The sequence below is a fragment of the Podarcis vaucheri genome (genome assembly GCF_965113315.1).
Source record: "Podarcis vaucheri genome assembly, chromosome: 2".
Lineage (NCBI taxonomy): Eukaryota > Metazoa > Chordata > Lepidosauria > Squamata > Lacertidae > Podarcis > Podarcis vaucheri.
The window spans coordinates 76,071,871-76,098,690 of record NC_138760.1 but is presented as its reverse complement, the minus strand read 5'-3'; the positions used below and the strand labels follow the sequence as shown (position 1 = coordinate 76,098,690).

Sequence of the window (26,820 nt, the reverse complement as noted above, 5' to 3'; positions counted from 1 at the left end):
TATATGGGCCACAATCCAGCACCACGATTGTGCTGGTCTTCCACAGTTCAGCACAGATTTCAAATTGCTGCTGTACTGTGAAATAAGTCAGTTTTCAAAATGACAAAAACATTTAGGTATTTTACAGCCTTAGTGTTTTAGTAATTTTCTAAAAACAACCAACCTTCAATAATTTCAAGAGGGTTTGTATCATTATAAAGTGTTGAGATCCAACCTTGATCATTTGGGACTGACTTTTAAAAAATGTTAGAAATAAAGAGTCATATGTGTGCTCCTGAACTTGATGTCAACTGGGTAGCAGTGGCCAGGGATGCTTTTCGTAATTCTGATGACTATGCAATCTCAGTCTGTGAAACACATCTCTTTCAGTCATCTTCCAGGTATTTCAACAGTTGCCAAACACCAAGCACACTTTTGGTATCAGTTTACGTAAGTAAGTACCATTATAGATATTTATTAAAAGCATATTTTCTTGAAACTTACAGAAGTGTCTTGCCAGACCTCCAGCCACTAGGTTTGTATTGAAATGCTCCGTAAGCAACCAAAGATGACCTCAGCAAACACTTCTGCTTGTCAATCAGACTACACAGAAGAAGGCTGGGCTACTTTCTTAGCTGACAACTAATCAAGTACAAGGTAAATTAGGGAGGGAAGAGAAACAAATCAAGGAGTGATCAAAAACCTAGTAATTTTGTTCTCTTTCAATCTGACACAAGGATGCCAATAACATTTTTTTAAAAAATCAATAGACAAATAGTTTTTAATTTGTCACTCTCATAGAAGAGGTGTATTGTTACTGCTGTAAAAGGTGAAAAAATGTAAGTTTTTAAAGTTTACTTATAAATTTGCCACCCGCCAAGGATTTTACCAGCAGATTTTAAACCTTCATCAATGACAATTAGCCATTCATACAACTTCACTTGATGCCCACCTACAGTTATTGCAGAGTGGCTGAGATGCAAAAAATGTTTTTTAGAAATTGTTCAAAAACAACAAACAAAATTGGCGCACAAAATTGCAGGTAGCCTCAATGATCTCAAAATTAGCAACAGAAGGCCCAGCCAGCATCTGCTTGGAAACCCACTTTTGTGAATGTGATTACAAACCTGGAAATGCAAGGAATCTTGATCCATCAGGGAATCCTGCAGCATGTACCCATATCAAAATAGCAAACATGTTTAAATGATTTGTTTTTAGATCCTAAACATTATAGAATGTAAGGTATGCTAAAAATGTGATGTGTAAAGCAAGTATTAGTGATCCACCACGTAGAAAACACACACATAGAGTGTGTGTTTAGACCAATGAAAATATTTCTTGTGTTGAAATTCATTCCATGAATGCATGGAAGACTTCCTGCAGTTCATGGTCACATATAGGTTTCCTATGCATGAGCCATACACTTTTAAAAATAGAGAGTACAGATCATATGAAAAGTGTCTATGCAAGTTTGTGTGTGCAAGCAGGCCCCTGTGTCAACAGGAACTTGAATATGTGGAATTCAGGACCACTGGGCATGATGCCAATTCCAACTCTTCATGCATTATTTTTTACATGAAATTGAATGTCTTAATAAGGCTCATGTGTACTCTACATAGAGTGTCTCTCTCACACAGAGAGTGATCTGATTTTATTATTATTGTTTGCATTGTAGATCCCTTCCCAGAAGCTTTTAAACAGAAAAGCAGGATTTAAAATAAATATTCCTATTATACAGTTTGGTATATAGGTAACTGTTTATTTATAACCATGCACAGACAGATGCTGCAAGACCAAAATATAAATGAAAAAGAGTTTTGAAAAATGTTGAATTTTGTGAATGTTTTATATGTACTAGTCTATGATCTGGGGTCGGATATATCAGTGTTTCAAAGAGCATAGGACTTTGGAAAATAATTCAGGGGATTATGGATTAAAAAACTTAGGGGGGTGCCTTTTTAAATGAGTGTGATATGAAGGACAGGGAGATTAAACCTGCACAGGCTATAGTTGAATGAAACATTTCAATAACTAAGGCAAGGAGGAAAATTGTGATGTTTACTCAAATCTTACAATTTCCACTCCTCATGCAACAAGATAAAAAGCGCCACCAGCTGTTAGCATTGCTTGCATGTGCACATAATGCTAAACCATAGTATACTGTTATGAGGACAAACCACAGTGAGCCTTTTGACTTACAATACTCCTCCTCCTCCAGCACAGCTTTGATGTGGCATTCAGAAGCTTTGCTTCCACTTCAGATTTTTTCACAGCTTGTCATGATTTCTGAATCCAGATAAACTGTGGTTAATCTTAATTATGGTTAGTGGAAACAAGCAAACTTCAAACCACTTTTTATGAAGTTGGCTTGTTTTCACTGCCCATAGTTAAGATTAACCATAGTTTTGTATTGAGACACAGCGTGAAATGGTGATAATCTAAAATGGAAGAAGTTTTCTGTCTCCTCCTTGCGGTTTCTCTAAAGAAGGGAAGGGAGAGTGTGTGAGCCTGCGGTTTGCTGCGGTTATGTTTATGTATTTATATACTGCTTAATATTTCAAAAATCGCTAAGCAGTACAGAGTCTTTTAAAAATATATATTAAAACATAACAAAAACAAAAACACAACCTAAAACCAGAACAGCAATATAAAACCAGATAAAACAGAAATTTAGACATATAAAACTGTCCAGTCTTATAGGTCAGGGAAAGCCTCATAACATTAAGCTATAGTTCTGCATTACAAACTAAGCCAATTATGGGCACATGAAGTCAGTAGCCAAAGTGAACATAGGCATTTATATACTTGTATATATTACGTCTTTCCTTCTCTTTGGAAACATACCATCTCCTTTACAGTCCAATAAATGTTTATAAATCATCTTATGGTTATAACACTGTTAGATAGAGTATTCTGACTCGCAGAAATATTTACAGTAAACATGCACAGAGATGCAAGAGACAATTATTGATTTAAAGAAAGGGGTTTTCTGAAGGATTCCATTGCTGACTAGAGCATTTATTTAGTTGCTTGTTTCTTTAAAAATGTAGAGCTTCACAGATTTCCAGTTTTAGTATATGTACTGCAGAAGGGAGAACAGACTAGATTATTTACTGCCAAAAGGTCAGTCTATACTTCAGAGCCACAAACTCAAAAGAGTCTTTAAACCTGGAGGAAATGCATAATGTGTGAAATACAAATGAGCCCGTGAAAACACTTGCAGGGGGACATGCTGAGGGGCCATAAAGGGATGTATCAACTTTGTGTTTGGAAATACGTGTACCCTATTTAAACTTTTATTGTTTCTCATAATGCAAATAGGTTCTTAAACATGGTAAGAATGAAGAAAATCCAACGTACAGCACAGAAAAGACCCAGTTAGATCATACCAATGGTTCACCAATATTAACATTCTCAGTCTCTATAGGAATAGCCACTGCCAGGTAAGAAAAGAAAAGAAAAATTAATTTCCATTCAGGAAGCGATTTCTTGCTCCAATAATAAGGTATTTTTAAAAGGCTGGCAACAACTTCTGGAAATCTACACATAAATTAACTCCAGCACCTATGAATCGGGTGTTGCGCGAAGACATGATATTTTTAAAAATATTGTTTTCTTGGAATCACCTTACCTTTCACTCTGGAACAACAGATCCTCTCTAAAGCAAAAACCATCACTTCAAGAATGTACTGAAGCTAATGGAATACTTCCATCAGACTAAAGAGAGGCACCTCCAGCATGAAGCAAAGGTAGGGACTAGGAGACCCACGCTGTGACAGAGACAAAGGCCCATGCTGTGGGGTTGTCTCTTGCCCCATTTAGCTCATTTGTTGTTATTGGTTTGATCAAAGTGCCATGTGGGTTGTCTTATAAAAGCAGAATTGCTGATTTGTTTGAGCTTGGCTTCCTATCCCTTGATGGGCTATTTATGATGTAATTAAGCTAATTACAAGTAATGAGAGACCCACTGGCCCTGAGCCAAGCTCTTTTCCTATTTAACTAATTCACAGGTGGTAGGAAACCAAAGAACCTATTTGACTCTTTTGCTCAAGTGTTTTCGAATGCAAACCACTTCTTATTCAAATAGAGGAACACTTTATTCTGTGATCACCCAGCTCCCTCAAGGAAATTCAGAACAAATCAAGTCAGAGGTTGATTTTGAATCACAGTAGGAGCCAAATAGCTTATAGTGCTTGAGGAAAACCGGAGGAAGCTCTTTGCAGTGTCCTCAGGCGCATTTAGGGGTCTTTAAAACACACACATGTGCATTTAGGGGTCTTTAAAACACACACATATGTTTAGCTTGTTTAAGATAAAAACTCACCTTCATAAAACTCAAGTTCAATGAGAAATGCGAAAAAAACACAGAGCACATTATTTCCTGAAAAACTTCAGACTAAAGATGCAAAAACTATCTAGACTCAATCATCTTCATCCATCATGGAGCTCTGAACTCTCTAGGGCAAAGCACACTACCATGGCCCAAACACTTCAGTGGCTTCTTACCAAATGAATAATATTTGTAAAGGAAACCTTCATAAACTAATAGAAAGCCCTTTCCGCCCCTGCAGCGGAGAGGGTGTTGCGGGCAGGATCCTCCTCCCACTTCCGCGGGGGCTTCCCTTGCCCCCGCGAGACTTGGGGGAATCCCCGGGCGTGTCTGCCACCCAGCCCGCCAATCGGCGGGCGGGGGAGGCGTGGCCCGGGCTATTTAGGGCCAGGCATGCCCGGGGACCGCCCTCTTTTCCCCTTGCCCCAGCTGTTGAGCGGTTTTCCCACCCCACCCACCCTTAGATTAGCTAGACTTGGCCTTGCTATGGACTCCGGTTGGTCGCCGCAAGGGGCCTGGTAGGAATTTTTCCAAGTTGGCGCAATTTCCTGCCTTTTGGTTTTTCCGCCTACCTCGTAGCAATCATCACAACTTTCTCGGCATTGGCGGTTAGGCATTGGCATGGGGCAATGGTTAGACAAATGGAGGGGGGGAAGGAAGCGCCATCACCTTCCCCCAATGTGAATGGGTAGTCCGGTAGAGGACTCCGGGGGGCGTGGCCTTGTCCGAAGCCTTGCGAGGTTGGGCCCCCGGCATGCCCCCGAGCGGTGACACCCGTGGGATCCTAGTTGGCGTACTTCAACAGGACTCCCGCGGTTCTTGTTCAACCCTTCCCGGACACCATGCCGGGTAGTCGATAGGAGCCAATGCCTAAGGCCAATACCTTCAATTTTCGTAATCAATAAAGTTGTGGCCATTTACGCCCATTAACCTTACATCATTGTGTCCGTGTCTTCATTTCATTGGGGGGAGGTGACTTGCCACGCAATACAATGCCACAAAAACAACTTTAACATTCTATCTAGCATGTGTGTAATAAGACTGCTGGAGCTGGAAAATTAAGTATGAAAGAGGACTAGTTTCTAATGCTAGGTTTCTGAATAGATATTAGGTTAGCAATGAAACCATATGCATTTTCTCAGGAGTAAGTTACACTGTTTCAACGGAGCTTACTCCCAGTAAGTGTGTACAGGAATGATATTGCACTAGCAAGCCAATGGAATTCATTGCTGGGAAATCCAGTTGTTTGGGCCTAAGTTGTTTTGATTTTTGTTTCAGTGGGGTTGCCAAAAACAAATAAGCAAGGGTTTGCACCTTATGAGGATGAACAAAGCAGAAAAATGCTTACAATATGAGCATACAGAAACAGATCCCCTGGAAGCTCAACGTATATACCAGTGAATAATTTTTACACAATTTACACAACATACCACACTCCACATTTTATTGTCCAGCCTGCCTTGATTACTGTGCTTTTCAGTTTCTTCATGTGAAGGTTTGTACCTCATTAATCAAGCACTAATCTTTCCAGAGTGTTCCTTCACTATTGTGTGAATAAATGTCTGTTGTGTTGGCCAATGTCTCACCCCTCCTCCTTCATTATCAGAGCCTTTTTCCTTTTAAAAATATGGGCTGATTATGCGCATATTTACCCACTCACCATGGACACCTTGCTAATTTCTTTTGCTGATTTCTTTTGGATTGGGGGAGAGTGGAAGGGGTTGCTTTTATTTTTGCAAAATCCTTGCCATTTCAAAATCTCAGACTTATCATGAATTCCCAATCACTTTTCAATCACACACTGAATGACAGTTTCTTCAGGGATGCACAGCTGCCAGCCTTAACATAAAAGAAACAGTCCTGATCCCAGGATGTCTGTATGTACTGAAAATAAGCACTCAGCAGCATGGGAACATATCCAAACCCAACCCTGCAGGACCAAAACAAAGTTACTGTGGTCAGGTTATGCTCTTTATCCCGTAAGCACAAAGCACATTTTGATGACAGGTAGATGTGTGAAAATGCACAAAAGACTTTCTCTGCCTTCTCTGTTCTAAGCGGTCTCAATGGCAGAGCCCTATGCAATCATTGCACCTAAGCTAAACAACCTGGCTACTTCAGACCAGTGCCTTTTTCAGCCTGAGTGCACCAAACCCAGTTCCAGCATCTCTCAGGTGGGTGCCATTGTGGGCCGGCACTCCCCCCACTTCTTAATAACTTCTTAATTACTTCTGAGAAGCCACAAACAACCATTTCAAGTCAAAATGGAAGCTGCCCAGGTTGTGCGAGTCTACACTTTTTTTAGATCTATGACTCCACGTAGCTCCTAGCCACTCCTAGCCATGATTGGTCAAGCAATGGGATGGGGCCAGTTTATATTTCCTTTTCTTCAGTCTGTCTCCTATGTAATGGTGGCAGGCTTTAAGCTTTCCAGACAGGCCTCTACCATTGCGTGCACGCACACACGTTTGTGCAAGGGCCTTCCAACCTGCCCTAGCCATCTTTCTGAATCTAAGAAAATAAGTGAGGTGGGTCGCATTAATTTGACTTGCACCAGAACCAAGGGTAACCTCCAAACCAGTTAGGGAGACAGCTTGCCATGTTTTTTAGCACCTCCATGAACGATGAACGCAGCTGTTGTCAAATGGGCACCTGTTCAGGGCTGCCACAAGTAGCCTGGCAACTTACTGTAACAACTTCATGGTGAGTTTTATTTTTATTTTTAAGCACTGCTCCAGACTGTTTAAGACCAGCTTTCCAGACATCTCTCTCCACAACACCCAATACATATTAAAGCACATTTGGATGGTTTTGCATTTAAATCTTAGTGCTACAAACTTAGTAGGGGTGTTGCTGGGTAATTAAAATACTTGGGGCACTGGTTTATGGCCAAAATTTGCCTCTGGGCACATTAAGATGATGGATGGATAGAGTCTTACTGACACAGCCCTTTGAGAACACCTAGCCAAACTAAGAAAAAATTTGTTGAAAAATGAAGGGACAGAAGAACCAGGTCCCAGTGCAAAATACCAGGGCTCAAACCCCCTGAGTCATGTGTATGTCAAGTGGCACAGCAGCTATTTATTTTGAATCACTATGACATTGTAGTGAATCAGATAAATGAATGAATGAATGTGTGTTTTCTTTTGCTTTTTATTTATATAAAGTTTTTCATATTTTAGTGTAAATTTTCAATGCTACGGTGATTATTGTGAGCCTCTTTGAGCTCAACATTTGTTGCTGGAAAAGCAAAAAACAAATAGTAAATTAAATCAAATAAAAATATCAGAGTTCAAGGACACATTCCCGCCAGGAAAAAACACTCAAGGTTCATGTGGAAATACTCAAGGAAGGTATGGCTGGGAAGAGTTCCAAGAGCCACACACACAGCCAATTTTTGTGAGCCCTTTCCAAGTAACCTGCTTTTTTTTTGGGGGGGGGTAATATTGTATGATACATAGTGAGTCAAAGGGATGGCACTCTTGAAAGGATCTTGGGCTAAAAATCCTAATCTATATACAGTCGTACCTCTTGTTATGTCTCCGGTTGCGTTTTTTCAGCATACGAACATGGAACATGAACACTTCCGGATTTCACCACACGCGCGCGCATGCGCAGAAGCGGTGCTCTAGTTGTGGACTTTTTAGAGTGCGAATGGCACCCCAGAACGGATCGAGTCCGTAACTAGAGGTACCACTGTATTGAGGCCTTCCTCTTTTCATACATTGTCCATTGGCCCCTTCAGGAAGGAACTCCTCACTGGGTATACACTATTATTTTGCCTAGAGAAAACAAATTCTCCATGCTTAATTGCCTTCAATAAATCACTCAGACATTTCCAGTATTTTCCACCAGTTTCTTCCCCTCCCAAATTTCCTTTCAACCCTTGAAAGCAAAAAAGAAACTGGCTTCCAGATAAACATGTCGTCCACTTCAGTCCCATGAGGAATTCAGATCCTGCAGAGTTTTTTGTTTGTTTTCTTGCTTGTTCCTAGCTTTAAGGCATATCCTTACAGATTTGACAAAAGTCAGGCTGGGAGGAAACACTCTTTCCCTAATATGGCACTTGAAAGACCATGAGAGAAAGTAGGGCTTAAACTTTGGATTTTAAATTCCCTCCACTACAAATTGTTCTCATTGCTGTGGCTTATTACACTTGTACCCCACTCGTCCTCCAAAGATCCCAAAATAATATATTTGGGGTTCTTACTTCTTCATCACAGCAACCAGGTCAAGGAGGTAAGATTCAGTGGTTTCTCAAATAGGCTACACAATGAGCTTCATGGATAACTAGGGATTTTAACGTATGTTTCCCTAATACAAATCCAACACTAGCTGTCTTCCCCCATGCATTCAGTTAAGAGTAGGATCACATTCTCTGTGCCTTTAGGCAGAATGTGAGAATAGGTTTTACGCCCACACAGTTGAACAAGTGGAGAGCCCATTCTCATGTTCTGCCCAATGCACAGAGGTCAGGGTGGAGCCAATGGGTGCAGCCCCATTCCTTCTGTGCAGCACATGATCCAAAAGCACAAGAAGAGGGCTTCTATACATTTACACTGCATTGGTTCCTTAGGTGCAGTATTTAAAAGGTAAAGGTAAAGGACAGTTAAGTCCAGTTGTAGACGACTCTGGGGTTGTGGCGCTCATCTCGCTTTACAGGCCGAGGGAGCCAGCGTTTGTCCAGGTCATGTGGCCAGCATAACTAAGTTGCTTCTGGCGCAATGGAACACAGACACCCGAGCAGTGCTCATAAATGCCATTTACCTTCCTGCTGGAGCGGTACCTATTTATCTACTTGCACTTTTTGGGGTGCTTTCAAACTGGCTATAAGCTCCGCAGGCAAACTGTGCCTCTGGGAGGCACCTCTCTTTGGGGCGTGGGGTGGCGCAGCTCAGAAACTAGGGATGGCAGCAGCAGCAGCTGCCTGAAGGACTCCCAAGGAGAGGGGAGGGGAGACTGAGGGAACACTCCACAAGGGAGGGTGTTCGAAAAAAGGGTGAGAGGCTGCAACTCTGCAGACAAGGGGTGACATAACTGGGCTCCTGAGCCCCACAGGGGTGCCACAGAAAGCATGTAGTTGGTTAAGAGAGCCGTGGACTCAAAAAGGTTGAAAACCTCTGACGTAGAGGACGATATGATGACTACTTCTATTTCTACATTTCCAGGTTTCAGTGCTAAAGAAAAGTTGCTGTAGTGTTGTTGTGATGGTGCAATGTTGTAAACCACATCACACACCTCTTTGCATGGTGGGAGTCATGCAGAAAATGTGAATGTGCAAAAGACACAGTCAGATTGCCAGGGAGATAACAACAAGAGGACAATCTGACCTCTAGTTCTATATTGTGCAGATCTGTCTGGAGCCTGCCTCTTTCTGGCATTGCAAAATGTGCATTTGTGGCCTTTGGCTCTTAAGTTTAAGCAAAGAAAGTATCTTCAAACAAACAAACAAACATTTTCCAAAATACTTAGCTGTCAATATTTGAAAAATGCCTTTTAAGGCTGCAAGAATCAGTGCAATATAAACTCCAGCTGTTCCCAATGAATAGATACTAATTCAAAAGGGCAGGGCAGGCATTTCTGCATTCAATCTCTAGAAGAGTAGGGATGGACAGATAGCTCAAAACTGGTTTGTTAACACTTCTGTGCATGAAGTTACCAGGGTCAGCAGTTTAGCATTCACCACAACATGGGGGATTAAGACTATTGTTGGTGAATACTGGGCAGTGCTACAGAATACAGTGCATATGTTATGCAAAGAAAAACACTATCCTACTTGCTACTCTGTTTTCACACCTAGCCTACCGCAAGGGGTTGTTGCGAATACTAAAAGCGAGAGAGGGAGGGGAAGACAATGTATGCTGCCTTGAGCTCCTGAGAAGAAAAGCAAGATACAAATATTTTTACAACTCATGTAAAGAAAAATAAATATGTACCCCACTCCATCCTGCTTTAGCTACAACACTGCACAATCTTGATATTTTACAAGAAAATACCAAAGCAAAACGAAGCAAGAAGCTTGCCAACGCTGGAGTTATAATATACATATATATCACATAAAATATTTTATTGTCAAAACTAGTTGGTCATTGCAAAATAATGTTTTACAAATCAATATTAGTTTCTTGCCAAATAGCAACAGAGATACCCAAGTAAGCCCTTCCTAATTGCTTTAAAAAATAGGGGCTGTTTTGGAGGGGTAGATTAACAACATAATCCTGTATCTACTCAAAATTAAGTACCACTGATTTACAGCTCAAGTTTAACAATGTCTACTCAAAAGGAAATCCTATTGGATTCAATGGGGTTCACTCCCAGGTAAATAGGATTAGCACTGCAACCTTATTGTCAAGGACGTGAGCACAGGAGGGTGGGAAGGACTAGATTCATAACAGGCTATGAATCACAGAAATAAATTGCCCTATTCAGAGGCCCAGGAAAAATGAAACTTGCATAGCTCTTTATATTTTGAAAATAAGCATCAGCACATTTTAATGGCATCCTAAGCGCCATGTACACTTTTATATTTCTATTCAAAAATTATTTGATAGATAAAATGTATAATATGCTCTTCTTTGCTAATAAAAATTACTATTTTTTAATGCTGCATGTACACTTTTATTATCAACATAATCGTGTGTATGCCAACCAAGATCCTGATACAACTATGCTGCCTGTCCGTGCTTTGCTTTTCTGGACTGTGTGCTGCATGTGCACAGAGAAAGAACAGTAGGCAGACAGGCAACTATATGAGCTGCTGTTGAAAACCATAGATTCACTCAATTCAAGTGACGTGAAACACACACACCTTTATATGCAATGCTTGGGGCAGTGATAAGGTAGAAGTAGAAAGAAGCAACTCTAAAAATTCCTAGCTCTACCTGGTGATGTGCAAAAAGATTACTTGCCAATCACGGCTATGATTTCATTCAATGACCAAAAATTTATAAGGTGCCGACTACCAAACAGGCTAGTTCGTTTTACAGAAATTCTGGGGTGGAAGGAGCTTACATTTCTGCTTATAGCTTTTGATCCAGAGCGGCCTCCCCAAACATTGTGCTCTTCGCCTGTTTTAGACTACAACCACTGCAACAACGGCCAATGACGAGGAATAATCAGGGATTATGGGAACTGCAGTCCAAAACATTTGGACAGCACCAGGTTGGAGAAGGCTGATGTAGAAACCTGATGCAGAAACCTGTGTTTGAATGGAAGCTAAGAGTTCTGGGCCTAGCTGGCCTTGGGGGCTCCCAAACTCAAACTCTTTCTACACTTCTAAAGAAACATGATCAGAATAATGCCCTACTTGTGAGCTTCCCCTATGCATCTGACTGGCCCCTTTGAGAGCAGGATGCTGGACGAGATGGACCTTCAGTCTGATCCAGAAGGGCTCACCGTACGCTCTTAATGTTATCAAGAAAGCAACCCATCAAACAATTATTTGGATTTAAAATACAGTAGACACAATCCTACATTTATTATTTACTGAAATATATTCTTTTCCCCCCTCTTCTAAGCTACTGGATCATTTAAAAAAGACAACTAGTCACAACTTTCAGACTATTACATGGAAGAAATGGGAAAAGCGATGAGTAGGGAGAAGGAAAAAAGGAAACTCAGATATCAGTTCTTAAACTTCTACTGGGATAGAAACAGTTCAAGTAGCCTGACAGAATGGCTGCAAGCTAGGTGACAACACGCATATATGCATAATCAGTCTTATTGTGAAGCATCATGCCACAGTCATTTCAGGCAGCAGATTCCAGGGGAGGTAACATTTTTCTGGGCTCAACCTCCATCCTGTGGGACATTTTTTAAAAAAAGAACATGGAAAGTATACTGTAAGTTTTTGCTTCTAGTGCTAAAGAGGAATGCCAAGTCTAGTACTGAAGCCCAGTGATTTAAATGAAGGTAAGAATGCCCAACTCTGTGAGGGATTGTGGCCAGTTTTCCTACATTGAAAATCACTTATTTGCTTTACTATAGCAGCATGCTGTATCAAAAAACGTCAAAATTCATTGTTTTGAGACAGAAATCTCTGCATCATGTTTTTATTTCAAATGAACTGTATTTGTCAAAGAGCCAAAGCACCAACAAGAGATAATCAAGATATTTTCACATACATAGCTGTCTCCATCCAGCCATGGGAGAGATTCCACAGTTTTTAAAAGGCTTTTTTTTTAAAGCCACACTGTTTAAGAATGTCTTTATCAAAAGAAGGCATGCCAGAAAGCACTTTGTAGGATTCCTAAACCTATTCCACAAATGCAGTGTGTTGTTTTACTAAATTTGCATGCTGTAATGCAGAGTGACATATTACTTTTAACAAAAAGTAAACAACTTGTACAAAAGTTGTACGCCCTGGCTTTTTAAAGCTAAAATTCTGATTTTTCCCATGTCTTCCAGTGAGCTATTTCCCAAGAATAACAAATACATATATAGAAAATCTGGCTGGCGTTATGAAGTATATCCACAGGACTATGATATTAAGGGCACATAACTAACAACAACAGAAGGAGAAACTCTAGCTCAGCCTTTACCAACCTGGTGCCCATCAGAAATTTTGGACTGTAACTCTGGTAAGCCTCTGCCAGCACATTATAGTCCAAAACATCTGGAGGTTGGCCCTGGGTTGGCAAAAACAGCTATACCAAAGTCATGATACAATGGGGTGTGTGGAATATACTGCGCAGAAGAAAAATTAATGCAAGGGTATAATTGTGTAATAAAACTAAGGAGGACACAGGAAATTATTTCTGAATACTCAGCAAGAGAATGAATGGTAATGGTTAAGAATGACCCCCTAGAATATATCATTATGAATCTTCATCAGTGCTTGCAAGCTCTTCAGAAGCAATGATGAAGACGATCAGTTTGTGCTTAAACGGCAATGGGCTAGAGGTGATGATAAATAGCAGTCCTCCCCTTTCAAATATAAGTGCTTCCCAGCCCATACAGTGCCACGAAACTCTTTGCTATTTTTACTGCAACAGACTCACACAGCTACTCTTTGAGAATTTATCCCTGCCAGTCTAACTCAATTTATTTCCTAAACAGGATAACAAGCTTAGTAGATAAAGGGAATAGACTTGCATTAGTGTATCTTGTGTTAGGTGAGGCATTTTGGAAATGGGATGGCTTTGGGAGTTAGTAAGTAATGAGATTACAGAGCCTTTCAGCTCTTGGTTATCACTTCCAGACAAGCTCAGAGCAGAGTGATTGACACCTGCTCCCATCTGTAGATAACCAGCAACTCTGGCAACTAATGGCTTAGAGGACCGAAACACACTGTGGATGTCTCTGTCCAGTTAAGAGACAGAGTCCAAGCAAAGTATGAATGTGTTCATATTGTTTCTTGCTCTGGGATTGTGTGAACAATAAAAAGTGGATTACAAATAAAGTACTGTGCTCTTGTCCTTTTAACTCAACAGTTTTCAAGAATCCCCTAGGTCTTATGAAGATCACTTAACTGTCTGTGTGTGATACTTTGGAGTGTTCCCATCCAAAAGCAGCTTGTTTGTGCATGAGAACCTAACAGTCTTTGTCTCTGGTTTCCTGGGACACTTTGCCAAAATTTTAAGTAGGCAATTATAATACTCAGTCATCATGCATTCCTTACTTTGATGCCAGATAACAACATTTAAGCAATAATTTTCTTTGACTTACACTGTCTGTCCCAAGATGCCCTGTCCTAGCTGTCTCATTGGCTGTATTTCTTTCTTTTTTTTCTTGCAGAATTTCCTCAACTTTAGTAGAAAGATCCTCCAAAATAAAAATCATTCCTAGGCAAAAATGCAATTCTGAGTCTAAAGGCAACTTAGATTTTCTTATTTATTAAATTATACAGCCTGATGCACTGCTAAGGTCCTTAGTGAGTAACCACTTCATACTTTCATTCTATAGGCACACACTTTACAGCTGAGAGGTAGGTTCTTGCCCTGTAATCCTATGATTGACTTGGCCTTTGAACTCAGACCTCTCAAGTGGTCTAGGTCAAGCGTTATGTTCACTGGGTGGAAACCACAATATATAACTCACACATTATGAAAGATGACCACACCTTATTAAAGACATGGACCTGTGACAGGGAACCTTCGCCAATGATGGCTTTTTAGCACAAATATGTACTTATGTAAAATACTCGAGTTTTCAAAGTATTTCCCCCCTTCATACACCTGTTTTTAGAATGTCTAGAAATTGAAAGAGTTTGGCCTCTGAAATAACTTGTAGCCCAATCCTAACCATGAATGTTCAGAAATAAGTGCTATTCAATTCAATGAGGCTTATTCTCAAGGAAGTCAAGTTAGGGTGGCAGCCTTTGAGATCATGCTGTTGTTTATGTTTTATCATTATCTTTAATATCAACCAAGAATCCCTCTTGATTGTTCTAACAATGAAATATGTCTATACAGCAGGAACCGCTTCCCCACAGTAGTGGAGGAGTGGAGAATCTGTGGCCCTTGACTCCTAATTGCCATCAGCCCCAAACAACATGGCCAGTGGTCTGGGATGATGGGAGTTGCAGTCCCACAGCAGTTTGAAGGTGTCACGGGTTCCCTACCCTAGCCTACAAATACATCTAATTCTGAGCTAGCATGAGAGATCTTTTGGATTAGAATGAGTAGTTAATGAAGTTAAGCAACAGCAAGATAATTTTAAATACATTGTATCCAGTTTGTGTGCAGTTTGTTCTCAGAAGTCTCTTTAATTCAGCAAATGTTTCTGTGCATGGAAGAGGAGAAAGTTATTTTTGATAATTATTCCCCTTTACCTCTGCAGGTAACCATACCACAACCCAAATCCACTCCAGAGGATTGGGGAACTCTCTGGAATAGTTTGGGAGGTACCTCAGGGGTCTGCAGGAAAAAAGGATTAATGAATATAATCTTCCCTGCCCTTCTGTTCACAAAAGTCTAGGATTGACCAAACATTCTTCCATCAGCAGAGGACAATTGGATGCAACTCAATCAGGGCTGGTTACAGGGAGCATAGGACTCTTTTTATAACAGCTGCACTGGCTACCATTCTGTTTCCAGACACAATTCAAAGTGGTAGTTTCGACCTACATGGCTTCAGTCCAACATATCTGAAAGACCTATTTCCCTCATATGAAACTGCCTGGGCTCCGAAATCTTTGAGGGCGGCCCTTCTCTCAGTCTTGCCACTGCCAAAGGCACACGTGCTGGGGACATGGGAGACAGCCCTCTCAGTGCCTGCTCCCAGACTTTGGCACTCCCTTCCTAGAGAAGGTAGACTGGCTTCCTCCTTCTCCTTCTATCACAGGTGAAGACTTTCCTGCTCCATCCAGTTTTGGGGAACTGATTGTTTCTAAGGAAAGGGCTGGCGCTATTTTTATTGTAATTATCTGTATCTCATATCTGTTAGTGTTTAATTGCTTTTAAGTTATTGCTTTTTCTGTTTTTAGCTGTTTCTATTTTATCTGTACACTGCCTTGAGTCCTGGTCTGGGAAAAAGGTAGACTATAAATAAATAATATCATCATCATCATCATCGGTTTCTCACCATACATGTATTTATTATATTCCTCCATAAATTACTAGGGATGGGATGGACCACATGTCAAATACATTTTGACATTAAGATTCCATCAGGCAGCCATGGAGTTTTAAAAGCCCCAGGCAGTTAACCACAATATAAGTACAGCATGGTCAGTTGCAGCTTTAGTATCTTCCATCTTTCCGTCTGAATGGCATTGCACCATCATTTCAATTTGCATAATCTTTTCTGGAACACCCCAGAGAAAGACAGCAGAGACACACAAAGAGATTGTGACACATTAGGAGCCAGGTTAATTTAAGACCACCAACTTGCTCTGCTCAGGACCTAAACCTCCCTGCTGGTAATGACTGCCTTGCTCTGTTGACCTTGAGGTGAAAGGTTCCATCTCCTTCTTCCAGGTCCCTGGGGCTAACTGTTCTACCCCTTCTATGGATTGCTTCGGCCATGGTCACATTTTTATGCATTTTCTTTTAGCGGACACACTGTGGCACAGAATAATTTGAACAGTGAAACAAATTCCAACTTAATGTTGACATCTCAATCCTACAGCTGTTGTCATTTACCTCTTTCAGCACTTTAAAATTTAGCTGCTGCTTCATTACTTGTTTTTAAGATTATTATCACTAGTGGTCACCTTCCCTGCTTCTAATGTGGCAACAAGAACAAATAAGGGCAGTTCCACACATATAGGTTATATGCATGTCCTCCTGACTAGAAGAGTCAATGAACTCTACTTATCAGAGTCAGTGGAAACTTTACTTTAAAAGTCATCAGGACTGAACTGGAGCAAAAAAAAACCTAGCATAATCCCAGGTGTTCCGTCATGGAGGTACAGACAGCTGTATTGTTATTTTGATATGAAGTTGTCTTATTTTATCATTGTCCATCCAACCTACTATTGCATAATCTTCTCCAGGCCTTCCTCCAGAGATCTTTTTAGGTGGAGATGGTTAAGAAATGAACCCAGGACCTTCTAAATACACAAAGTGAGGTTATTCTACTATTTATATTCTGCCTTCCTATAAAACACAGTATACATGACAGCATGTGGTCAAGCTTTCACATCTTTGGTCTCCTATGCCCAGCCATAAAAGTGACAGGTGCTCGAACAGCAGTAGTGAAATAATACTAGTCGTAAGTATTTTCTAATAAGTCACAAGTCACAGCCCTGTAAACACTTGAGAAATGGTAAAGAGGTTGCACAACTGTCCAGGATGTTCTTTTGCTTTGAGGACATACTGAAGGAAAGCATATCAGAATTCACTCCCTGTCCTCCATGTGTGCTGGCTCTCCTAGCCCCACACAGTATACATTCAGACTTTGTGCTGGAGTTACACTGTAGATATAGACGTAAATTAGTGGTTTTTCCAGTCCAGGTCTGCAATCAGTGGTTCACAGAATACAGGCTATATTCTTGTTTTTACTATGCTTAATTTCATTCAAGCCAACAACAGAAATTAGATTCAAACATGCACACTCCTAACAAGCATACCACCCATAGATATCATGCTTATGTGTAAATATGGGGTTTTCAATCAGTCCCAACCTGCCAAATAAACAAAATAACATGATGTTCATACATAAGAAGATTTTTAATAACTTTGTTAAGAATAGCCACCCTGTTTTTTCCTGAGAAGAATACTGAAAAAGATATATGCCTGTATGTGGGAAGTCACCAGCAAATGTCCAGGTTATATAAATAGATCTTCTCCCCCACCTCATCCTTCCTTGGGAAACAAGGATTGACAGCAAATGGAGGATTCAGGATGCTGCTTTCATTTTCCATCACTGCTCATTTCCCTCCTGGGAACATGTTCCCAACTCTTAGCACTGAGGGTAGGGAGTGGAGTAGAGAGGTTTTGACGCAGAATGCTAAATGGAGAACTACAACCCATCATGGCTTAGTTTTGCTCTCCTAACTTGGAAAAACTCCCACAAATATCAGTGCTACACAATGTGAACATAAGGTCCAAGCACAGGGGTTAACCAAAAACACCTGCTGTCCATGGAGAAGCAGAATAGGCTAGTCAAAGACTGAGCAATGAATGATACCCATAGCAAAGCCATTGTTCCAGAACATCACAACGACAATTGGAGTTCTATCACTAAGGAAAAAAGGTAAGACTTTGCCCTCCTGCAAAGCCTACAGACTTATCCGCATTGACAACACACACAATTTTGATAAATCTTGTAGCACTTGCAGGGGTGGTGATTCTTGATGCTCTTGGAATGGAATGAACTCTCTGAACCAGAGAAAATTGTATTTTCCAAAAATGGTATAATGATGTATGCCAAGATCATGGTGCCATTTCCATGTGATGAGGCCAATACAGAACTGCTAAAGAGAGCAGCAGATGAGGGGTTCTAATTATTATTCAGCAACAGTGGTCTGGGTGTTCCCACTGAATGTGAACATAAACACTGATACAAGCAGAACAATGGGCTTTGAACTGGCTGCAGCAGGAAGTGAATGGGGAAGCTGTTCATGGCTCTCTGGGTACTGCATTGTCTTACTGTCTATATGCAGAGACTAAGCAACACTACCCAGCTGGTGATCCATGTGAACTTCTCTGCTGGCAGCACTGCCACACCAGAGGCAATGCAGTCTGCTCTGTCATCAAACTGTTAACTCTGGGTAAGGGAACATAGAATTTGCCTTGTTGCATTATATGCAGATACATCTGAAAACTGAAAGACTGAATCATCCAATTGGTCATTCTATATCTAGAAGAGGTGTAGTGCACGATGGAGTGAGCTCCCATTGCTCGGTCCCTGCTCCTGCCAACCTAGCAGTTCAAAAGCACGTCAAAGTGCAAGTAGATAAATAGGTACCGCTCCAGCGGGAAGGTAAACGGTGTTTCCATGCGCTGCTCTGGTTTGCCAGAAGCAGCTTAGTCATGCTGGCCACATGACCCAGAAGCTGTCTGTGGAGAAAAGCCGGCTCCCTTGGCCAGTAAAGCGAGACAAGCGCCGCAACCCCAGAGTCGTCCGCGACTGGAGTTAACGGTCAAGGGTCCCTTTTCCTTTACTATGAAATAAGTGGGGGGTGCTTTGTCCCTGTCCTCTCCTGCTCCACTATATCACTATCTGGAACCTAAGGTAAGAAAGTTAGTGCTGCAACTTCTTGAAGATGGATAAATTAGTGCTGCTCCTTTGAAGAACTCCAAAGCCAAAAGCAATAGAAGTCCATCATTGCTGGCTTCCTAACGTCTTCAGGGACATTCCAGCCGCCTGCTCCTCCACTCCCTACTTAATAAAATCCATCAGTGCTATTTTCTTTTAACCTCCAAGGACTAAGAGGAGTGGTGGTGGGAACACAACTTAGTGCTAGAATGAAACAGTTTATATGCAGCCTTGAAAAAGAATGTTTACCCTCACATGAATGCCCTATAGAAAAGCCTATATAAGTGAATGGCTCTACCCCACACATGCCCTCCACACAGAAGCTCATAATCTGCAACGACATATAAACAGTGTACATGAGCCATGACACTTTTCTCCGAGGCTTCAATGCCCCTGGGCATATGGGTTTGTCTGTTTTTAAATGTGATGCTAGAGCATTCTTTCTGTATGCCCCTGCAGTAAAAAATCATGCATGAATCCTCAGTCTGGAACCTTACACGCCTGTCCCCAACCTCTTTCCTTCCTGCTCAAATATAGAATTATGGTCTGTTCCTGCTGTTTAATCTGCCAAGTAGAATGTGGGCCAAGTGGGAGGAGGTGTCAGGCGCATTAAATCTCTCACCTTTCTCTAAGCCCGGGCTGCAGTTTATTGGCAGAGTTGGTGGCCTGGGCCATGTTAACAGCCCACATTGATTAACTCTTCCTCCTCATGTTTCCCACTTTCCTAGCTGTGCTCTTCCCCACCCCCACCCTTTCTATTCACCCACCACCTCACTAGAAAGAGAGGCACATAAAGACATACAAATTATCGACTCAGGGAAAAAACCTAATTAAAGACAGCTCAGTTTACAGCTCTGGTTTCCCAGCTGGCTTTTAGGCAAGGCTAGAGGTTAATTCTCATTAACTGGGAATAACTGAAATAGGGGTTCAAGGGAAAGAAATGCATCGCAGAATAAAAAGAGAAACATCAGTGATGGGCTGCAGAGGCTTGTTGGTGTTTTGCCAACACCTTGCCCTTTAAGTAGCCCCCAGTCGCTACCACCAGGCAACAACCAGGCAACGGCTACTGTTTGGACATTGCCTAGAAGTTCCACCTGTGGGAGAATCTTGTCCCCGTCGTCAAAAGGGGGGGGGGGGAGAGACCACCCAAGTAACTACCCACAAGGTACAACACAGTCAGGTGATTTGATATTTCCTCTAGAAGTTGCTAACCCACATGGTTTTATCCATTGTCATCCATTTGTCTCAAGAGACAACTGAGTGCTCCTTTAGGGGTGAAGTCAAACCTGCATTAGCAGCACCAAAGTATCCTCCCTGGGATGCAAGCCTGGGCAGCGTGTATGGAGGTTCTAGGCTACCCAGACAGCAAGACCTCGCTGATGTGGTCCAAAGGAAAGCAGAGCAATATGCTTGGCACCAGCTTGGCTGCAGGAGTTGCTAGGAGGCAGCATACAAAGGACCACCCAATAGTCTTAGGGCCTCCACTCCAAATTTGTGTAGGGTTCACTCCTGAGCCTTTTCTTGTCCCAAAGATATCCCGCAAGAGTGCAGAGGTTTGAGATCAGAGTTTTCCTTCTCCTAGATGAAAAACTCTGGTTTTTCCATCTAGCCCAGGTTTATGAGCCCTGTCTGCCCCCACTTCCTTTTACAGCATGTGCACAAACTGCCTTCTTAACCATTAGACCCACTATTGTTCTCACTCACTCAATCCACTGGTGCCTGTCATTGTATGCAGGGGAAGACCCAAACTCACTGAGGGTTTGAGACCCATTGGCTCTGCTCACCTGGTTTAGCTGGGCAGTTGAAGCCATTCCCGGGGTGTGGCTGCTGTCACATGCTGACAGCTTCTAGGAGCCACATGTGAGAACTAAGTGCAGAATGGAGATCAAAGATGGACAAACTACACCAGAAGAAGCATGAAGTGTCCCCCACCAGAGGTACTACCCCCCACATGGTTTTATCACCTATCATATATTTACAGAGTTCTGAATTTTAAAAAAGTCTAATTTTTGCCTTGCTTATTAAAAAGGATCTTTCCATTCCTTTTAGATTTATGGAGAAAACTTGATAGCCCATGTAATCTAAGAGCTAACAAATATAGGTAAATATATGCATTTATTTATTATTAATGCGTAACAGTTGCTTTCTTTCTTCCAAATATACTTCAGACAACAAACATCATCTAAAATAATTGAATTTTACATTTAAAAAACCAACAACAAGTTAAAATATCAGTTTCATCCAAAACAGCAACAGCAGACCAACAGTGCAAAACCTACACAGTATTTCACAACAAAGTCAGTCTAAAACTTTTTTCCAATATAAAAATGTTTTCACGAGCTGCTCAGAGAGAATCATGAAGAACAATCCATTTAAAACTGACTTTCTAAATCATGCACAGATTTGCAAAAGAAAGCATTAACCAATATATGTAGCTTTCAGTAAACAGAATTAAAAATGAGATGAATGCCAGCCCATGAATCATAACCACCTAAGTGCTAGAAGATCAGACATTTTTAGATGCTGTTCCATAATGCAAGTACTCTAGCTGCTGGCAGATCAGCTGCAAATACAGGTCAATGGACTTCATAAAGAAGAAAGTGAGTGAAAATGTAAGATTACTGCTATAAGCAATGGCTTAATTTTAATTTTACTTGTGGAAAGTCAACTTCCAGTGAGGGGCATTCATAATACATCTCATGCTGTGATAGCGCCAATATGTACTCAGCCCCTCCTTACTTTTGACTATGCTGTTGAACACTGAGGCATGCAACTGCCAACTCCTATACACATAATTATGTGCACATCAGATTGTATACCTGATTACAACTAATGCAACCGAGAACAAATTCTAGAGAACAAATCTGCAAACATGTTAAGGGCATTAAGCCCAGAGCAAAGGAGGACAGCGTGGCTGGAACAAGAATTCAGTGAAAGGAGGAAGCGATTCCTTGGAAACACATACTGTGGGGTGGATACAAGTGCTCAATGCAGGGGAGAATGATCTCTTCAGTAGGAGGAATTGCAGGTAGTCTTATCTGGAATTGTGGGAAGCAGTTACCTGCTTACTGAGAAGGATTTGATTTAATTTCCTTGGCTTTACGAATCAGGAAGCATTGTTTCCATGTTTATGTGCATAACTGTCAGCAAACTCCAGGTAAGTTCTTCCATCCCTTTCAATACCTTCACCATTCAATTCGTTTCCAAGCTGCCTTCCGTTTCATTGCCAAGTCCCATGATTCATTATTATTTCTGCTTTTGTCAAAGCTTCAGGACCCCAGAGTCAAGTGATATGGGGCTGGGCGGGGGCGGGGGGAGAAACCTTACTGGCAAAGGTAGAACTTTCCCAGCTTTTTTTATTGTAGAGTAACAGGAAACCAAATCCTCTTATAAAAAGGCTCAAAGACATTATCAAAGTGATTCATTTGAAACCCCCACCCCCAATTTCTAAGATACAGAAATATTTCAATAGGCCCAAAGGAGGAACTCAAATGAGTACTTATACCATTAAAACATAAAGGTGGGATAGATTATATTTCTGTCTACCGCTTGTTCTCTGTTCATATTCCAAAATTCTTGCTTGTAAAAGAGAAGGGCACTCAGGAGTGCAGTTCTAGCCAATCCAGAGCTCGAAGTAAAAAATGCATGGTGCTGGAGGAGAGAGGCTAAACCAGACTTGTTACTAAAAAAACTCAACATAGACAAATACTATGACCTTCCATGTTCTTGACAACCTTACATTTTTCAGTCCCAGGCGGGCAGCAAAAGCAAAAAGAAGAGATTTGTCAAGCCATAGGTAGGTCCCCACACATGGTCTGTGGCCTATGTTCAGTTTGGTGCATCACAGAAGTTGTGCAGAATCAATACTGGATAATTAACTCCAACTGCTGCCACAACAACCCTTACTATAACAGGGGCAGAGCTGGGCTAGACTTCCCCTGACAGTTTACTGAATGTGGTTAAGAAGCTTTACAGAATGAAGTACACAAAAATACAGAACAGCTAGGAAGAGGATATTATAATATCTGTATGAGTCTCAAGTATCACACTGAGTCAACATAACTGATTTCGTACCTGAGGTCAAGCATATCTCAACCCAGTGGCATATCAACTAGTCTAAATTGCCTCCAAAATCAATTAATCTATTTGTTACAGCTAAAAAATAATTCAAAGGAACAGGAGTAAAAGAGGACAGGGTGTCACAAGATGATTCACCCCTGCATGACAAACTGCACCTACCAAAAGTTCTTCCATGAAACTATTAGAGCACGCATTTCTTCCTTTTAACTTTGGCTACCCTTCATACAGTGAGTGCAGAACAAGTCGTTTGCATTCGTAATTTAGCACTGTAAATTCCTAAATGAATGCTTGCTTAGAAAAATAATAAGATCTGAACATCAATTTCAAGTGTTCAGAGAGCCTCAAGTGTCCTATCAAGGTGTAATCTTAACAGCCACCCTGTAAAGATATATCAGTATCAGTATCCCCTATATTGCAGATATGAGTGGTACGGTTATTTCTGTTGATTTCTCTGATAGAGAGAAGTATAAGAGACACTGGTGAAGTGTTCTAGACATACTTAGCAATCACTTTCATGCATCCCTGTGCTTGCAGGGCCAATGTGACTGTCAGACATCCTGCAGATTAGCTGCAATTACAGCTCATAGAGGCCAGAGGATGTTTCCTATTGAATCTAATAGCACATCTGTGCTCCTATCACCACTATTACCAAATCTGTGCTCCCATCACCACTATTACCAATCTCCTCCTGCCACTGCCAGTCCCCAAATCCTGCCAGTACAGTATGTGAATGTAACAGAAGCCTACTTACAAAAACATTGAAAACACAAAAATAGTCATACGGTTGCAGGGTAAGTGTCCACCTATCACCTCATAACTCACATCAATAAATATTCAAAAGATGATGGCTCTTAAAATGTGCAAACATGTTAAGCACAAGGTTCAGACTTACTGGTGATGAGCTACTGTGGGCTCCACACAACCTGTAATAAATACTCAAAGATAGACACAAATGATATTTTTGTCATTAAAATGACAATGTAATAAAACACATTTATTGACAGATCTTAAAAAGCAAACTTTTAAACACACACTATTCATCACATTCCCTGATCACCTCCCCTTGATCTGCAAATCTCTCACATTTTGTCATGTGCCCAACACATGCAATTTCATGCTGCAGAAATCTGAAGAGTAAAGGAGCAGCACAGTATGAAAATAGAGGCCTTCATGTCATATCCTGGCAAGAAGAAGTTGCAATCTATAAATACACCAGCCCTGAGATACACATTGATTCATTTCCCCTGATTATGGAAAAGGAAGAAACATTTGCAGGAAATTTGTACCTAAGCTACAGGCTTCCTTTGCTTTTAGTGGATAGTTACCTATAGATGCCACCCTGACCAGAGTCATACTCTTTCATTTTTGAGGCAGCACTTTGTATTTTGCACACTGTATGAAATACAGTGCTGTATTCCCCTTGTTTATAATGCAATTTCATGCTACATGCAACTTGAAAGTACAATGAAAAGTTCAAGTACCTTAAGTCATGTGTAGTGTATTGTCTTTTATATCACATCACTATAATTAGCTGCAAGCGCACAGGAAGTAGACACACTCACGCAAGGCGACAGTCATGTGCACACAGAATTTGCTTTGCCTATTAGATATCTTTTCTGCTATCTTTTAAGGTTTTTGTGAGTATGGTAAGTCGGAGAGCTTCTCTATTGACTTAAAACTAAAACATAACCCCCAGGTCTGGATCTTGGTATTCTCCAAGACACATTCCAGATACAGAACTTTTAACAAAACATTAATTGCCAGAAACTCTGTGATGGTGACAAAAGGCATGGGGACAAGTCGGCGTTGCCAAGCCAAGTGTAGAAACAAAGGCAGCCAGCTATCTGAGACTTACAAGGTCTCCATCACACGCACCACCACATCTCCTTTCCCACCGCTGGTCCTCCACCTCCTGCAGTACATAACATTCCCTGTCAACTCCCTCTTTCTTCTCTTCCCTTTAATGGGCTCTGCCTAATTTCCCCCTTACCAGTGCTATCCCCAGCAAGGTGAGCACTTCAGCCCTGTAACCAGCATCAATTCAGTGATACAGCACAGAGAGAACACTATTTTCTAACCACTTATATTTGAAAGACAGAATTCGAACAAATCAGTAGCATAAACAGATTTGTCCCTACCCACCAGAGGTTAAACATAGGATGGGAGAGGAAGGTGGGAGAAGGAGGTGCCAATCCAGTTCTGCAAGATTTAAGCCACTCTCACGGACAACCATAATAGCAGCACACAGTTAGTTCACTCGGAAATTCTCAGTAAAAGAAAAATGCATTAAGTTAAAAAGTCATCATAAAGTAGTCTGAAAAAAATCACAGGATGAAAAGGTTTTACTACAAGTTGGCTCATGTGTTGCTCTTCATTGAGCATGCAAGCAGAAGCAGTACGAGGACAAAAAGGCTAATGTAGATCAGATTCATAAGAGGCATCCTCCTCCCTGTGAGGTCAATTAATTAATTCAATGCAGTATCCTTCACAGGCGATCATTGCTGCATGCCAACTAGCCCTGAAGATTTACAGACAGTCATCCCAACACCTGTCTCCTCCTCGGCATGGAAGATCCACATGCAGCACTGCAGTCCCTTCCTAGGAAGCTCATATGTGACTTACTGCCAACTTCTCAGCACACATAGCAGCTTGGGTTCACTGAGCTGTCAATCTGCTGTCTGTACTGCCAGCTATGGTGCTTGACTCTAAAAAAATCTAAGGAAACTCCACAAGCTGCAAGGCCAGTTATCTCCAGATGGAGAGAGACACTGAAGTGCAATGCACTACATGTGTGATTGATGTAGGCTGCTAGCCCAGGGGCTTCTCAGAACCTATTCCAGAAAAAAGTGTTGCTCATTATCGTGGCTAGGCTCCCAAGAAAATCTGCTGCTGGAAATAGCATTCTTGGAAAGATAGTGTGGCCACTCTAGCGAACCTGAAATTAAAACAGAACCTCCAGGTCTGGATCTTGGTGCCCTCAAGAGACGCATTCTGGATGCAGAACTTTTATCAAGCCATTAATTGCCAGAAAACATAACACAAGGAAGACCACAACTATGCTATAACACTGATTTAACAATAGTGCCTTACCTTTGAAAGTGAGCTGCACTCTTGGAGTAGCAAAGAGGTAATCCTTGGAGTAGGATGGCCACCAGCCTACAATTAGTAAGGTTGCCCAAAGCAAAAAGCCAACGAGGGGCATAGTGGGAAGAGGTGTGAATCCAAAATCCAGGCAGAATTCTTAGGGAATCTATAAGAGATGGGAAAGTGAAGACAGAAACATTATTTCCCAGAACAGGTTATGAGACAGGAACTGAACTAAAATTCTCTGGTTAAAAGTCTTTCTATTATTCTGCTCAACTCCACCCTTGGGAGGAGAAACTTGAAGGTTTAACAATTCACCAGTCTGTCCTTCAGAAGGCTAGCCCATTTCCCCAGTGCACAGTCTTTGTCAATCAACCTAATTGCAATTCTGAAATTAAGATTAGGTGAGAGAACATCTAATTTTGGAGTGGGGAGAAGAATACTGTTGCAGCAGTGAATACTGTATGGCCCAATCAAAATGGGCTCATAATATATTGTGCCTCCCCCATACCCATTATATAGTGCAAGATGGCTATACTAGATCTAAAACGCTATGGCTGTGATTACCTATGTCAAGTTATATTACTCACTGTGAGAGAAAATAGTGAGAGAATCAGCCCCGCCCTATGACTAAGAGCTAATCTTTGGGGGTTCCTGGAGCACACAGGAACCTGAGCTTCAACTTTCCTGTTCTGCATTCCTTT

The 26,820-nt window shown here is 41.3% G+C and overlaps 1 protein-coding gene across 7 annotated transcripts in view; it reads right to left on the bottom strand.

The window, feature by feature from the left end:
* The window catches only part of SEMA3F (semaphorin 3F), a 126,540-nt gene that overhangs the window by 88,886 nt on the left and 10,834 nt on the right, over positions 1-26,820 (bottom strand). For all 7 annotated transcript variants that reach the window (XM_082214502.1, XM_082214508.1, XM_082214504.1 and 4 more), the window contains exon 2: positions 26,123-26,282. In XM_082214502.1, coding sequence (XP_082070628.1) covers positions 26,123-26,234 — 112 coding nt within the window. In that variant the 5' untranslated portion in view covers positions 26,235-26,282. The remainder of the gene's footprint in view (positions 1-26,122; positions 26,283-26,820) is intronic.